This window comes from Xyrauchen texanus, chromosome 50, assembly GCF_025860055.1.
Source record: "Xyrauchen texanus isolate HMW12.3.18 chromosome 50, RBS_HiC_50CHRs, whole genome shotgun sequence".
NCBI classification, from domain to species: domain Eukaryota; kingdom Metazoa; phylum Chordata; class Actinopteri; order Cypriniformes; family Catostomidae; genus Xyrauchen; species Xyrauchen texanus.
In genome coordinates this window covers 14292402-14307983 of record NC_068325.1, presented here as the reverse complement: position 1 = coordinate 14307983, position 15582 = coordinate 14292402, and the positions used below count along the sequence as shown (strand labels likewise).

The 15582-nt window shown below is 35.9% G+C and overlaps 1 protein-coding gene across 1 annotated transcript in view; it reads right to left on the bottom strand.

The window, feature by feature from the left end:
• Positions 1-4569: 4569 nt before the first annotated feature.
• The window catches only part of ncanb (neurocan b), a 110822-nt gene continuing 99809 nt past the window's right edge, over positions 4570-15582 (bottom strand). Inside the window, exons 13-14 of the mRNA XM_052123733.1 lie at positions 6475-6657; positions 4570-4688 (exon numbers count right to left, since the gene is read on the bottom strand). Of these exons, the coding sequence (XP_051979693.1) occupies positions 4570-4688; positions 6475-6657 (302 nt within the window). The remainder of the gene's footprint in view (positions 4689-6474; positions 6658-15582) is intronic.

Sequence of the window (15582 nt, the reverse complement as noted above, 5' to 3'; positions counted from 1 at the left end):
GATTTGTTCTTTTTTCTTTCTTGATAGTTTGTTCTTTCATTTGGTAGTTTTTTATTTTGTTCAATAGTTCTTTCATTCATTCTTTCTTTTATTTGATAGTTTGTTCTTTCGTTTGGTAGTTTTTTATTTTGTTCAGCAGTTCTTTCATTCGTTCTTTGTTTTATTTGATAGTTTGCTCATTCGTTTGGTAGTTTTTTATTTTGTTCAATATTTCATTCGTTCTTTCTTTTGTTTGATAGTTTGTTCATTCGTTTGGTAGTTTCATTTTGTATTTTGTTCAATAGTTCATTCATTTGTTCTTTCTGAGTTCTCTTTCTAGTTTGTTCAGTCTTTCTTTTGTTCGAATGTTTGTTCATTCGTTAGTTTGTTCTCTTCTTTCTTCGAAAGTTTGTTCATTAGTTTGTTCTTTCTTTCTTTTGATAGTTTGTTCATATTTTCATTTGATTATTAATTCGTTTCATCTTTCGTTCGATAGTTCATAGATTTGTTCTTTTTTCTTTCTTGATAGTTTGTTCTTTCATTTGGTAGTTTTTTATTTTGTTCAATAGTTCATTCATTCATTCTTTCTTTTGTTTGATAGTTTGTTCTTTCATTTGGTAGTTTTTTATTTTGTTCAATAGTTCTTTCATTCGTTCTTTCTTTTGTTTGATAGTTTATTCATTCGTTTGGTAGTTTTTTATTTTGTTCAATAGTTCATTCATTCGTTCTTTCTTTTGTTTGATAGTTTGTTCATTCGTTTGGTAGTTTTTTATTTTGTTCAATAGTTCATTCATTCATTCTTTCTTTTGTTTGATAGTTTGTTCATTCGTTTGGTAGTTTTTTATTTTGTTCAATAGTTCATTAATTCGTTCTTTCTTTTGTTTGATAGTTTGTTCATTCGTTTGGTAGTTTTTTATTTTGTTCAATAGTTCATTCATTCATTCTTTCTTTTGTTTGATAGTTTGTTCATTCGTTTGGTAGTTTTTTATTTTGTTCAATAGTTCATTAATTTGTTCTTTCTTTTGTTTGATAGTTTGTTCATTCGTTTGGTAGTTTTTTATTTTGTTCAATAGTTCATTCATTCGTTCTTTTATTTGATAGTTTGTTCTTTCGTTTGGTAGTTTCATTTTGTATTTTGTTCAATAGTTCATTCATTATTTCTTTTGTTTAATAGTTTGTTAGTCGAGCTATAATCGCATTATCTAGGTCTGTTAGTCCAACTAAGTAAATATCCGACTGGTACAATTTCATTCAAACTAAAGCCATTTAAATGATGTTATAAGAAAGCATATTATTGTTTAGTCTGACTTAAATTCAACATTTAAAATGCAAGTGTACTGTTCCACAATTTTTTTCTGTGGCAATTAGTCAGAAAACTTGCCACAAGTCAACCCTGCAGCCTCCACTCAAGGTTCTATAGAAAGCCTGCCAAAAGACAGCTGTGAACAACCTCTGTTTAGAGGTTCATTTTCATAATCAAGGCTTGCAATTAAGTTGCCACATTGTTAGCCATCTGCCTTCCTTCACCAACCTTGGCTGAGGACTGTAAAGAGCTATTAGTGTGATACAGAGGTATATTAGCTGCTAATATGGACTATTACGATACTGAGAATCAGTCTGAGACTCCAGTCTTAATAGAAAAACTGCACAGCACTGGTATTAGTTTCGATGCAAGTCAGCGGTGGACATTAGGATGAATCTCACAAAACCTGTCAAGAACATCAAGAAACTGTCCAGGTCAAAACAAATTTGAAATTGTATTTCGCTAAAGAAAATTCTCATCACTGTAATGAACAATAAATCTAATTACGGTAATGCGGAAAAAAAAGTCATTATATTATTAATTAATTATAATTAATTACTTTTTGCTCATTTAAATAAAACAATACATGTATATTTTTGTAATAAATCATCTGAATGTGTTATGTAAATGACAATTATGTGCTTAGTTATAATAATAATGTCACAATGTAAAAAATCTTAATGGTCCTTAAAATAGGCTTGACTGTCTTGAGCTGACACTGGACATTGAAAGACGGGCAGCGAGAGATAAACACATTAGACACATGCATAATAAAGTACAGGGTTGCCCCCTTTTAAGGTAAGGAGGTTAGCTGAAAGAGTAGAGAATAAGTAGAATAAGGAGCAGTACTCATTTGAGTCTGCTGTCACTGTTCTCTTTGAAAAAAAAGGACACGCACCTGGTACGAAAGATAAAAAGGTTTAAACCGCAGTGAGACCAGACCACATTCTCCACTCTAAGGGGAACAGAAGGCCAAAACCTGCATCTCAAATGGGCTGTGTTCAGTATGAGCTTCTCCTGTTTAACCTCATGATATTCAGTGCTGGAGGTACAATTTCCTCTGAAATGTACCCATGAGCACTTGCAACGTCTGACTTTGTGCAACATCTGGATGAACTTAACTTTCTTTCTTTCTATAATTTGTTCATACTTTCTATGGTTTGATAGTTCTTTAATTTGTTCTTAAATGTAATAGTTTGTTTCTGTCTTTTGTTCAATAGTTTGATCTTTCTTTCGATAGTTTGTTTAGTCTTTCATTCAATTAGTTAATTTGTTCTTTCTTTCTTTTGTACATTTGATTAGTTTGTTAGTTTATTCTCTTTCTTTCCTTTCTCATCTTTCACACATTTGCTCATGCTAGCCCTTTCGTTCTCGTTCTTTCTTTTAGTAGTTTGTTAATTTGCTCTTTCTTTCGTTTGTCCGATTGTTTGTTAGTTGGTTCTTTCTTTCTTTCGTTAATTTGTTAATTCTTTGTTTCGATAGTTGTTAATTCATTCTTTCGTTTGAAAGTCATTTTTTCTTTTGTTTAATAATTTGTTCATTTGTTTGTTCATTCTTTCTTTCCTCCGATAATTTGTTCAAGCAACGTTTGATAGATCGTAAATTGTTTTAATTTTTGTATTTTTTACCCTTTTCTCCCCAATTGTTTGGCAAGTCCTAAGTCCTCATGGAGGCGTAGTGACTACGATAATTTGTTAGTTCGTTCTCTTTCTTTCCATTCATTTTCCATGTCTTTTTTCTGCTTGGCTTTCTCTTCCTCTCTTTATTTCATTTATCTGATATTTTGTTAGTTTAGTTATTTTTCCTTTTCTCCATTCACTTTTCTTTCTTTCTTTCTTGTTCCACCCATGGAAATCCACACCTCTTTAATTTCTTCCTTTAGTGTGCTACTTTTAGAAGCTAATTATGGGCATAGCGTGCAACCCCAAGGCTGTTAAGAGTACCTTGTCACTTGCCCTGTTTGATGTGGCATATACTGTATGTAGCTGAGTGCAATTAGGACCAGAGAGTCTCTCTCGTTCCATCCTCTTATTCTTTCTCACTTTCCACTCTCTCGCTGACAGGGCCTGACAGGACAATTTCTCCTCTGTGAGTGAGAAAGTGGGAGATCATGACAAAGACCATTAATAACAGACACAGGGACCAATATTAACAAGGGAGTTTACAGTGACACTTTTTATCTAACTAATTCTTGACAAGTCACTCAAAGTCAATGAAAAAAAAACTTTGCTCAATGGTTGAAATCTGTGTGACAACAGTAATGGCCAATTGTTTGCTTGATGAAGGCTGTTCACTAGAATTGGGGACAACTGCGAGACAACTGAGCATATTATTTGCAGACACTGTTCAAATGTGTTGAATTATTTGGAAGGGATGGTTCAACATAAAAAAGACAATTTACTCATCCCTGTATCGTTCCAAATATGTCTGACCTTTTATTCTTCCATGGAACACAGCAGATTTTCTGTCTGTTCCTCACACAAAGCTTCAGAAGACTTGGAATGTACCACACAAGTTATATGAACTAATTTTATGGCACTTTTATAGTGATTTTACAGTCGTTTTTGGAGCTTTACGGCATCCGTCCTTATGTTATATTCTGCTTAACATTTCCTTTTGTGCTCCATGAAAGAAAGGACAACAAAGGATTTTAATCAACATGACGGTTTGAAGGATTTTTGGGCGATCTATCCCTTTTAAATATTTAGCAAAAAAATTTGTATCCAGTTTTTAAAAATCAGAATGAGCACCACTCCTCTCAACCAAAAACACATCAAAGATACGCTGAAATACTGTATAAATCAGGGTAATGTCTTAAAAGAGTAAACCAACATCAAAACAGTCAAGAAATACTCTTAGCTGAGCTAATCCATAGTAAACAACATGAAAAGTATTCCTCGATCCGTTTGATTTGGTCCGGCATTTTGAAATGAAATACATTATTTACATTTTGAACCAACCCACCCTCTCTTATAATGCTTATGTAAAAAATACATAAACAGTTATCTAGAGTGTTTACTACATTGAAGGTATGAAATAACTTTCTTCTGTGGGATTATAAAGGATCCACGAAAATGAGGAGCAACTTTAACAAATAAAGAGAATGAATGAGTGAAATAGTCATAGTCCTTGTGAGGTCCAGCAGCATCCCTCTGATCATACTGGGGGTAGACTGATCCAGAAGTAAGGGGGGAAGGTGAAAAGCCATTGGATATCAAAGATAAGGAGGTTTGGGCTGTTGGAAAAGGATATTTTGATTTACAGGTATGGGCAAGGGGATTATTTGGTTAGAAATGGCCGTGACCTTCCTGTTGACCTCGATGACCTCCTGAACCATGCCTCTTGTGCTTTCTGCGCTCATGATGGGACTTGTGGTGATGGCGTCTGTAGCGGTGAGATCTCCGTGCTATGGATATAATCGAGAATGAAGTGTGAATGAAGAGGAAATAGAGCAAGCTAACATCCTATGAGTGATCAGATGGATCAAATACAATGGTGGATCCCATATTTAGCCTGCTTAACCAAACATAGTTAGCTGATGTTAAAATATATTACATTTGGCTATAATTAACCTCCTGAGACCCCACATCCACATGCATGGACATAATGTTTTGGCTTCGCTATGCATAATTTAATTTACTTTAAACCAACTGTTCTCAGTTTAGGAAAATCTAGGCTGTCATTAAAGGGTTAAACCTTCGATGCACGAGTCATGTGACAAAACAACATGGCGTCGATCACAGCAGAGTTTGTCTTTGGGAGAAATGCCAACAAAACTACATCTGGTAAGAAATCAAATTAAGTCTTTACACTGAAACCTGTTAAGAGTCAAAAGATAAGAGTCTCTAGTTTCATCCGTTGCCATTTTAAAAATGTAACTGATATATCACGAAACAGTACACTGTTAAACACATTATAGGCTCATCCTATATTCACTGTGCATTACCACATTGAGAATCAATGGGCTCATCCAAAATCTGGAAAATGTTGCTTTCAGAGGCTGAATACGGAGTTATGACGAAAATAAGGTGCATTTCAAACAGTTCTAAGACCAATGCAGACAAACAGCACATCTTTGCAATTCTTCCCATAAGGCCTTTAGTCTTCTCTTTACTGTTGTACATGAAACTGGTGTTGAGCAGGTAGAATTCAATGAAGCTGTCAGCTGAGGACATGTGAGGCGTCTATTTCTCAAACTAGAGACTCTGATGTATTTATCCTCTTGTTTAGTTGTACATCTGGCCTTCAACATCTCTTTCTATCCTTGTTAGAGCCAGTTGTCCTTTGTCTTTGAAGACTGTAGTGTACAACTTTGTATGAAATCTTCAGTTTTTTGGTAATTTCAAGCCTTCATTCCTCAAAACAATGATTGACTTACGAGTTTCTTGAGAAAGCTGTTTCTTTTTAGCCATTTTTGACCTAATATTGACCTTAAGACATGCCAGTCTATTGCACACTGTGGCAAGTCAAAAACAAACACAAAGACAATGTGAAGCTTAATTTAATGAACCAAATAGCTGTCAGCTGTGTTTGATATAATGGCAAGTGATTTTCTAGTACCAAATTAGCAATTTAGCATGATTACTTAAGAATAAGTTGTTGGAGTGATGGCTGCTGAAATGGGGCCTGTCTAGATTTGATCAAAAATTACATTTTTCAAATAGTAATGGTGCTGTTTTTTTACATCAGTAATGTCCTGACTATACTTTGTGATCAGATGAATGCCACTTTGTTGAATTAAAGTACCAATTTCCTTCAGGAACAGCAAAATGTGTACATTATTCCAAGGCAGCCAGTGTATTCCGATTTTATAATGTATAATTTTATTTTAACATGGTTGGCAGTGATTGGATGACTCTAGCCATTACTTTGAATGATAATTCATTATGCAAATTTCTGATGTAATGTCTGTAACGTCTCAAAAACATGAATAATCAACACTACTGGAAAAACAATTTTATAAAAAAAATGTCTATAGCTTGGTAAAATTTCACAACTTATATATATATATATATATATATATATATATATATATATATATATATATATGTTCTTAGACGCTTCTAGTTACAAATCAAAAAAGGAATGGGAAATGCAAACATCAGTCACACTCGGGCCTCAGGAGGTTTAATGTACATTTCTTGTGCAAATTTTGCAGTATGTTTTAGCTTTAGAACTTGATTGTCACTCACACTTTGTACAGACGATCTTGAGTCGGTCCCATTTGCCGTTGGCATGACACTTGCTGGTGGGGATGTGGCGCTGAAAGAACCCATCAGCACACTGGTAACGCACCACAGAGTGTATGTCATAGTGTGAACGCTTCCGACCAATTAGGAAAGCATTGTCCACGTTCGGTGGAGTTCCACACAGTACTGCAAAGAAAATAATGTAATATTACACAAACATGAATTCTCATAGTGGCAATAATTCAACATAAAATCTATTTTGACTTATATTTTTGGCCCTATTTCTTAATATACTGTATGTTCCTGGTCTTATTGTAAGATTCCCTTTAGTGCAAAAATATTTGTTGTAATCTTTCAGCCAAATTCAGTAACATGTTCTGCTTCTGAAATAACTTTCCTTTTCGGCTGACATCACCAAGCCCTCTTATTTTTCAACTCCTCCCCTCCAACCACCTGTAAGCTATTTTCAAGTACTGTTATATTTGGAATTACACTACATCATGGAAGTAAAATGGGTGGAATGAAGATATATATATATTTATATGTGTCCGAAATTGAGTAGAAAAGAGAAACACTGTAGGTCACTGACTCAATCAGAGTCGACTTTGGCATGACATCGCCCTGTGACAGAATAGCACAGGTCTGCAGCAGTGCCTCACAGTGACATTTATCTAATTAACTAAGCTCAAAGAGCTTGTTTTATCGTAATTCCTTTTTCTTTCTTTAGGTGGCACCCTGAAACTCTGCATTTCTCTAAACTGAGGATGCAACCTTACCTGTGGCAATTCAAGTCTGTTATTTTGTTGTGGTGGGCCAGTAAACACTGCAGGGAACCAATCAGTGGCTTAGACATAAACAATTAGAGCCTGTGGCACACAGCTCCCTGCATTCAGGTGCTTTGAACAGCAAACCTACAATCCAAGGCTGCACGGCACATTACATCTCAGCTTGTTCATTTGGAGCGAAACCTCATAAAGCTGACCTGTGATCCGATAGTTTAATGTCTTCACTCAAACACAGACTTTATGGCCTTGATGCTTTAGCTTTTCCCTTTCACTTAAGAATTTCTTTATCAAGCTTGCCAGAGAAAGTCATGCTGTTAACCTTCGTGCAGGATTTCACACCACATTCAGAATCAAATCAATTCTGGTGAGGAACTGCAGGTTATCGGTCACCCAGTACAGGCAGGATTTGCCACCTAATCAGTGACAGTACGAACTGGAATTGATCTGGGAAGTCAGGTGCCAGTTGGAGCCTGATGAGTGTTGTTTTATGCTCACCCGTGCAGCGTTGTATTGGCTCTAAAGATGGGGTCTGGCAATAACAGGCAGAATGTTAGCCTCAGTCACAATTCACTTTTATTGTATGAACAAATAGATGCAATGAAAGTAAATGGCTACCGAGGCAACATTCCACAACATCTCCTTTTGTGACCCACAGAAAAAAATCATACATGTTTGAAACAACATATAGGTGAGTAAATGATGAGATAATACACTGACTGGCCAAGAAAAAAAAAAGAAGAAGAAAGTTGCACACTCTAATATTTCATTGGACTGCCTTTAGCTTTGATTACAGCATGTATTCGTCATGGGATTGCTTCGGAAACCTTATGCAACATCACAACATTTATTTCCGTCCAGAGTTGCATTAATTATTGGCCGAGATCTTGTTTGGACGATGGGAGATTGGAACCAATACGTGAAGTCTTCTCCAGCACATCCCAAATACTTTCAATGGGGTTAAGGTCAGGACTCTGTGGTGGCCAATTCATGTGTAAAAATGATTCCTCATGCTCCCTGAACCACTCTTTCACAATTTGAGCCTGATGAATCTTGGCATTGTCATCCTGCCATCAAGGAAGGGAAAAAATCCATTGATGTGATAACCTGGTCATTCAGTACATTCAGGTAGTCAACTGACATGGCTTGTACAGGCTTGTACAATGGGCACTATGCATGAAGTGTGCATCACTTCATGCTTTTCCCTTCTTACCCCGATGCGCTTTGGAATAGGGTAAATCTGGTCTCATCAGAGACCATTGCTTTTCCTTTGCTCTACCGTCCAATCTTTATGCTCCCTAGCAAATTGAAGCCATTTTTTAAGATTACCCTCACATGCAAGTGGCTTTTTTGTGGCCAAACAGCTGTTTAGTCCCAATCCTGTAAATTCTTGTCGCATTGCACATGTGGAAATACTCTTACTTTCACTGTTAAACATAGCCGTGAGTTCTACTGTCGATTTTTTATGATGTGACTTCATCAAGCGTTTTAGTGATCTCCGATCATTATCATTAAAGATTTTTTCCCAACCACTTTTCTTCTACAAATCTGACGGTTCATCACTATCTTTACAGGTTTTAATAATGTGTTGGACAGTTTTTAACCCAATTCCAGTGATTTCAGCAATCTCCTTAGTTGTTTGCTTTGCTTGATGCAGGCCAGTAATTTGCCCCTTCGGAAACAGAGTAACATCTTTTCAACTATACATTTTCCAACATACAGGGGCGGACTGGGACTAAAAAGTGTCCGTGGACATTCTGGCCCAGAGTGGCCCACCAATTATTTGGTTCAATATACAATTTTTGTAAAGTCATGACAATGGGCCCCACCAGTGCAAAAAACTTTAAAACATATAAAACCACTGTAAATTTAGAGAAAGAACTAAAAATAAGTACTTCATAGATCAGACAAATAACATGTCAAAAAACTTTTTCCCCAATATACAGATGTTAGAAAGTGTGTATTTTAGGTGCTGTGTTTTTAAGTTTTAAGTTTTTAAAGATCTTAATCACCTTTCAACTTATTTCTACAAGTGCAAATAAACAACTGTCTTAATACGAGGTTGTGGAAACAGAAAGTAAAATAAGAATATATTACATATTAGCTATACAAGATCATAAAATGTTGTTTAAAATAGTTACATGAAGAAAGTCACACAGCAGGACACCAATGACAATGCTTAAAATGTAATATCAATTACTCACATAACTATGTTTAAAGGTTTATTTAAAAAAAATCAATGAAAACATATTTGTCCAGAATACATACATATACAGTATATACACTCACCTAAAGGATTATTAGGAACACCATACTAATACTGTGTTTGACCCCCTTTCGCCTTCAGAACTGCCTTAATTCTACGTGGCATTGATTCAGCAAGGTGCTGAAAGCATTCTTTAGAAATGTTGGCCCATATTGATAGGATAGCATCTTGCAGTTGATGGAGATTTGTGGGATGCACATCCAGGGCACGAAGCTCCCGTTCCACCACATCCCAAAGATGCTCAATTTGGTTGTGATCTGCTGACTGTGGGGGCCATTTTAGTACAGTGAACTCATTGTCATGTTCAAGAAACCAATTTGAAATGATTCGAGCTTTGTGACATGGTGCATTATCCTGCTGGAAGTAGCCATCAGAGGATGGGTACATGGTGGCCATAAAGGGATGGACATGGTCAGAAACAATAGCTCAGGTAGGCCGTGGCATTTAAACGATGCCCAATTGGCACTAAGGGCCCTAAAGTGTGCCAAGAATACATCCCCCTCATCATTACACCACCACCACCAGCCTGCACAGTGGTAACAAGGCATGATGGATCCATGTTCTCATTCTGTTTACGCCAAATTCTGACTCTACCATCTGAATGTCTCAACAGAAATCGAGACACATCAGACCAGGCAACATTTTTCCAGTCTTCAACTGTCCAATTTTGGTGAGCTCTTGCAAATTGTAGCCTCTTTTTCCTGTTTGTAGTGGAGATGAGTGGTACCCGGTGGGGTCTTCTGCTGTTGTAGCCCATCCGCCTCAAGGTTGTGCGTGTTGTGGCTTCACAAATGCTTTGCTGCATACCTCGGTTGTAACGAGTGGTTATTTCAGGCAAAGTTGCTCTTCTATCAGCTTGAATCATTCGGCCCATTCTCCTCTGACCTCTAGCATCAACAAGGCATTTTCAGCCCACAGGACTGCCGCATACTGGATGTTTTTCCCTTTTCACACCATTCTTTGTAAACCCTAGAAATGGTTGTGCGTGAAAATCCCAGTAACTGAGCAGATTGTGAAATACTCAGACCGGCCCGCCTGGCACCAACAACCATGCCACTCTCAAAATTGCTTAAATCACCTTTCTTTCCCATTCTGACATTCAGTTTGGAGTTCAGGAGATTGTCTTGACCAGGACCACACCCCTAAATGCATTGAAGCAACTGCCATGTGATTGGTTGATTAGATAATTGCATTAATGAGAAATTGAACAGGTGTTCCTAATAATCCTTTAGGTGAGTGTATATATATCCAGGGTGTCCCCCGCCTCTCACCCAATGTTAGCTGGGATAGGCTCCAGCCCCCCGCGACCCTGTACACAGGATAAGCGGTTGACGATGGATGGATGGATGGATATATACAGTATATATATAAATGAATAAATAAAAAACAAATAAAAATAAACATACCTCTTAAAGTGTAGATCTTTGTAGATATTCTGCAGATTAATTGATCATATTTTCACTCTATGTGAGTTTGTTGTGTCTTAATACCTGCAGTTTTTTTATTTCTTCCCCAGATTATTCTTTAGAAAAAGTGAAAAGCCCAATGCTTTGTCAAGCGCTGTTTCTGCTATCCTTTAAACAAAGTAAGCCTCAAAGACTCAAATAGCCACAAAGTAACATTTTCATGACTTATTATCAACATGTTTATCAGGCATAAGCATTATTCAGCAAGTCACGGTTCAGCTCCCAGAAATGCTATACGGTATGAATAAATTATGCAAATGCTATGTACTTCTCATTACTTTACTGTTTGCCTATTTTATTTACGCTGCTGTTATTGTATTTGTTGTAACTTGTAGTTATTTGTCATTTTGTGATTATTCAGAGCTCATCTTATACTTAATATGTTGTTTTTGGTTGTCACCATTATTGTGATTTGCATGCCAAATAATGAGTTCCGCATGAAGTACACTATTAAAACGTCCATCTAGATCTGCACTCGAAGTAATTTCAAAATAAAAGCCATTACATTGCCTTGTCTTGCAGAGCTTATTACATTTTCGTTTGTTATGAGGTCCGTGCAGGCATGTTGGATCACAAGGTGGCCGTCTATGTCGCATGTAGGATGGACAGGTACTTGTGCATCAGCAGGCCACCGACAAAATGCACGGTGCTCCCGATGGCCAGTACACCCCTGACAACATGGTTGTTTAAGAGATGAGAAGCTATATTAATCACTGCAATAATGATCCAATCATAAGCTCTTAAGTATATGCATATTTAAATCCAATCGGAAACTTTTTTTGGCCAGGCAGTGTTTTAAAGTTTCATTTTTGGGGGAACTATCTCTTTAAACCATCAAAATGAAGATATGAGGATCAAAATCACAACGTGTCTTCATCACATTTGTGTGGCAGAAGCAGTCATACTGAGAGGGACAGTCTTTTCTCATATATGTTTTGCGAGTGACAATCACCTGTGCTGTTTGATGCAAAATAAATGAAAATAAAATGCATGAAAACAAAATAAACTAAGCAAGTATGCAAGGAAAACAAAATTAAACAAACACATATGCAAGGAAAACAAATTAAATGAAACAAATATGCAAGAAAAACAAAATAAACAAAAAAAATATGCAAGGAAAACAAAATAAATTAAACAAATATGAAAGGAATCAAATTAAATGAATCAAATATGTAGGTAAAAAAAATCGAATAACAATGGAAAACAAAATAAACAAAACAAATATGCAAGAAAAACAAACTAAACTAAACAATTATTTAGGTAAACAAAATGAATAACAATGATAAAAAACTAAATAAACAAAACAAATATTCATTTAAATCAAAATAAACTAAACAAATATGCAAGGAAAAAAATTAAACAGCAAATATACAAGGAAAACCTTAAACAAAACAAATATGCATGAAAAACAAAATAAAATAAATATATTAATCATTAACATTATATGGTAATATGAATTAAAATAATGCAAAATAGAGTTTCATGGCCTGTAAGATATAAATATGGCCTACATTTTCCTTAATTCACCAGCCATTGCCAGCTGTTGCAAAAAGTCAATTTTGGCCCCTGGAGAGAGCACTGACCTTCTATTCTGAGGACAGCAGACAAATGTCAAACTTAGAAGACTGGCTCTTGCAGTGAAATGATTGAGGAGGACAGCACAAGCCAAACTCAGACTCAGCAAATAATAAATCATAAATAAATAACAGACTATAAATCAATACTCACCGTTGGACACTTTCACATTGTTCACTTAGATACCAAACAGTGGCCCCAAAATATATGTGTACACTTAATCCACACTTAAAAAAATGCATCAATGTCATTGTATTAGATAAGGGTATCTCAATCCATTCCTGTCGGATTAGTGAGACAAATAAAATGTGAAGTGTTGGGGATGATTCACTAGCACTTAACAACCAGATTTATTTTTCAAATATTTTCATTAGATGATTTTGAATGCACAATCTAGTTTTATTTTCTTAAATCGATATTGTTAATATAACTTAATACCACATGCAATTGGCAACTTAGGGCTTTGAAGTGATTGTTAATGACTTCCCTCAGTTCAGCTGAAAAGTGAAGTATATAATATTTGCAGAGGCCAAGTGAAAGTAGTTTATGACTAAGTTGTCATATTGAACGTACAGAGCAGAATGCCCCAGGAAGTCTTGCCACATTCATTCAACTATCAAAGCCGGTCAAAAGCTGGCAGCCAAAAGTCAATGTGATTCAATAACAGACATGGGATTCAGTCAGCATTCATCATCACCCTGGGGCTAGAGCTGAACACCTTACATTTAGGCATCTGTACCTCCAGCAAAATCTGTAGCTCAGCATAGGAATGAATAGTGACTGAGGGCTACATTTGGATTAACATCTCCTTTTGTGTTCCGCAAAAGAAAGAAAGTCATACGGTTTGGGCGAACTAGCCCTTTAAGTAATTATATTACCGTATTAGGGCTTTACTGAAGGCACTGGACAATCAATAGAGTTGACAGTCTGAATGATAGAATGACTGGGGGAGGGTTGATGGACAAAAGGGGACAGCGGGGCAGGTGGTGGGGGGTGGTCGAAAATCTTTCCCAGGTGGTCGTGCATATGACAGCTGGCTGAGCAGTGTATGTGCACCAGCCATCTGGCTATTTGCTCAAAATTGAACAGCTAATCATCCATTTCTGTTCCTGAATTTTGTAGCAATTGCACAAAGTTAAGTCCTATTCACACATTGTTAAAATAACAATATATTCCTGTGCTTTTTTGTCATTTTTGGAGCAACAGCTTAAGTGCTCTTTAATTTTCCTTGTATGGAAAAGAGCACTCAGCAAAATATCTTTGTTAGTCTGCCAGAATACATATATTTTTTTAATAATTTAATGCCAAGCAATGTTAATTTGCACACTATTTTTTATTTTAGTCATTATTTTTGTCATTTGATGAAAAATGTTCTTTAAAATCAGTCAATTTATCATCATGTAATGTTTATACATTTCTGTCAATTTTACTCTGACTAAAATGCTATATAATTTTGGTTAAAAAATCATTTTAATTGACGATAATGTGCAAAATGAAACTATAAAATACCTAATTTTAACCAAATATTAACATATTTTAATAATAATAATAATAATAATAGAATATAATTAATATACTGAAATATTCTTTACTCTGCTGTGAATTCCTCACATTTAAAGTTTAGGATATTGTGTTACATCTAGCACATTTTAAGTAAACTACATATGTACAGCACAAGTTATGCATTCTGACTGGCGTTTAACTAAAAGTCAACCTGTTTTATTTCATTGTCTGTGCAAATATAAGTTGTAATATTAAGTTTATGTTTAGCTCCTGCATAGCTAATTATTTTAATATACACTCACTGAGCACTTTATTAGTAACACTAAGGTCCTAATAAAGTTTCCGACATGGTCATCTGCTGCTGTACACCATCCGCCTCAAGATTCGACATGTTGTGCATTCTGAGATGCTATTCTGCTCACTACAATTGTACAGAGTGGTTATCTGAGTTACCATAGCCTTTCTGTCAGTTTGAACCAGTCTGACCATTCTCCATTGACATCTCTCATCAACAAGGTGTTTCCATCTCCAGAACTGCTGCTCACTGGATGTCTTTTGTTTTTGACACCACTCTTAGTAAACTCTACAGACTGTTGTGTGTGAAAATCCCAGGAGATCAGCAGTTACAGAAATACTTAAACCAGCCCATCAGGCACCAACAATCATGCCACGGTCGAAATCAATGAAATCTAATTTTTTCCTGACAAGTTCCTGACCTCTATCTGCGTGATTTTATGCATTGCACTGCTGCCACACGATTGGATGATTAGATAATCCCATGAATATGTAGTTGTACAGGTTTTTCTAATCAAGTGCTCAGTGAGTGTATTTAGTATGCATTTGAGTGATTAAAGGGATTAAAAACATAAATCATTTTTTTTCTCATTATGGTCATGATGCGTCTTTTTCTTTCATCTTTGTTATTGTTAACTAATTCAAAAAAACCTTCATCAACAAACATTTTCGTCAGTAATTTTATTGACGTGATTAACACTGATTAACATAAAAATGACGTTTTTATCACTTGAATTGTCTCTAAAGGTTAGGTCAATGCTGCACTTTAAATTCTTGAATAGTGAAAAAAACTAAACTCACAGCTACATTTATAACCTTGTCCATTGTGAATATTCAGTGTTGCTGTATGAAGCACCACCCATAAAGAGGTCACTGCCAAACTATGCAACTTCCTATTGGTTAACATGGCAAATTTAACCAAAGTTCTACTCTAAGTTCACCGAAATCTGCAAGGGAAAATACTTTGCCACCGGAAGTCCATGGACGAGATGACTGTATTTCACTGTGCAAAGGTAAATGTGAACGCACCTTAAGACAATTTTTATATTTTAGTAAGTTTTAAATTATGAAAGGGATATCAGGAATTCAATGGGAAGTCTGAATCATGTTTTATTGGCTCTCAAGTGTAGGTCTGTCTCGGTCTGGGCCTCCTGAGAGGTCTGCTCTGATGGACCTGTTCTCCGGTTGGCCCTTGTGAACCCAAATTGCCTCTTTAAATCTAGAT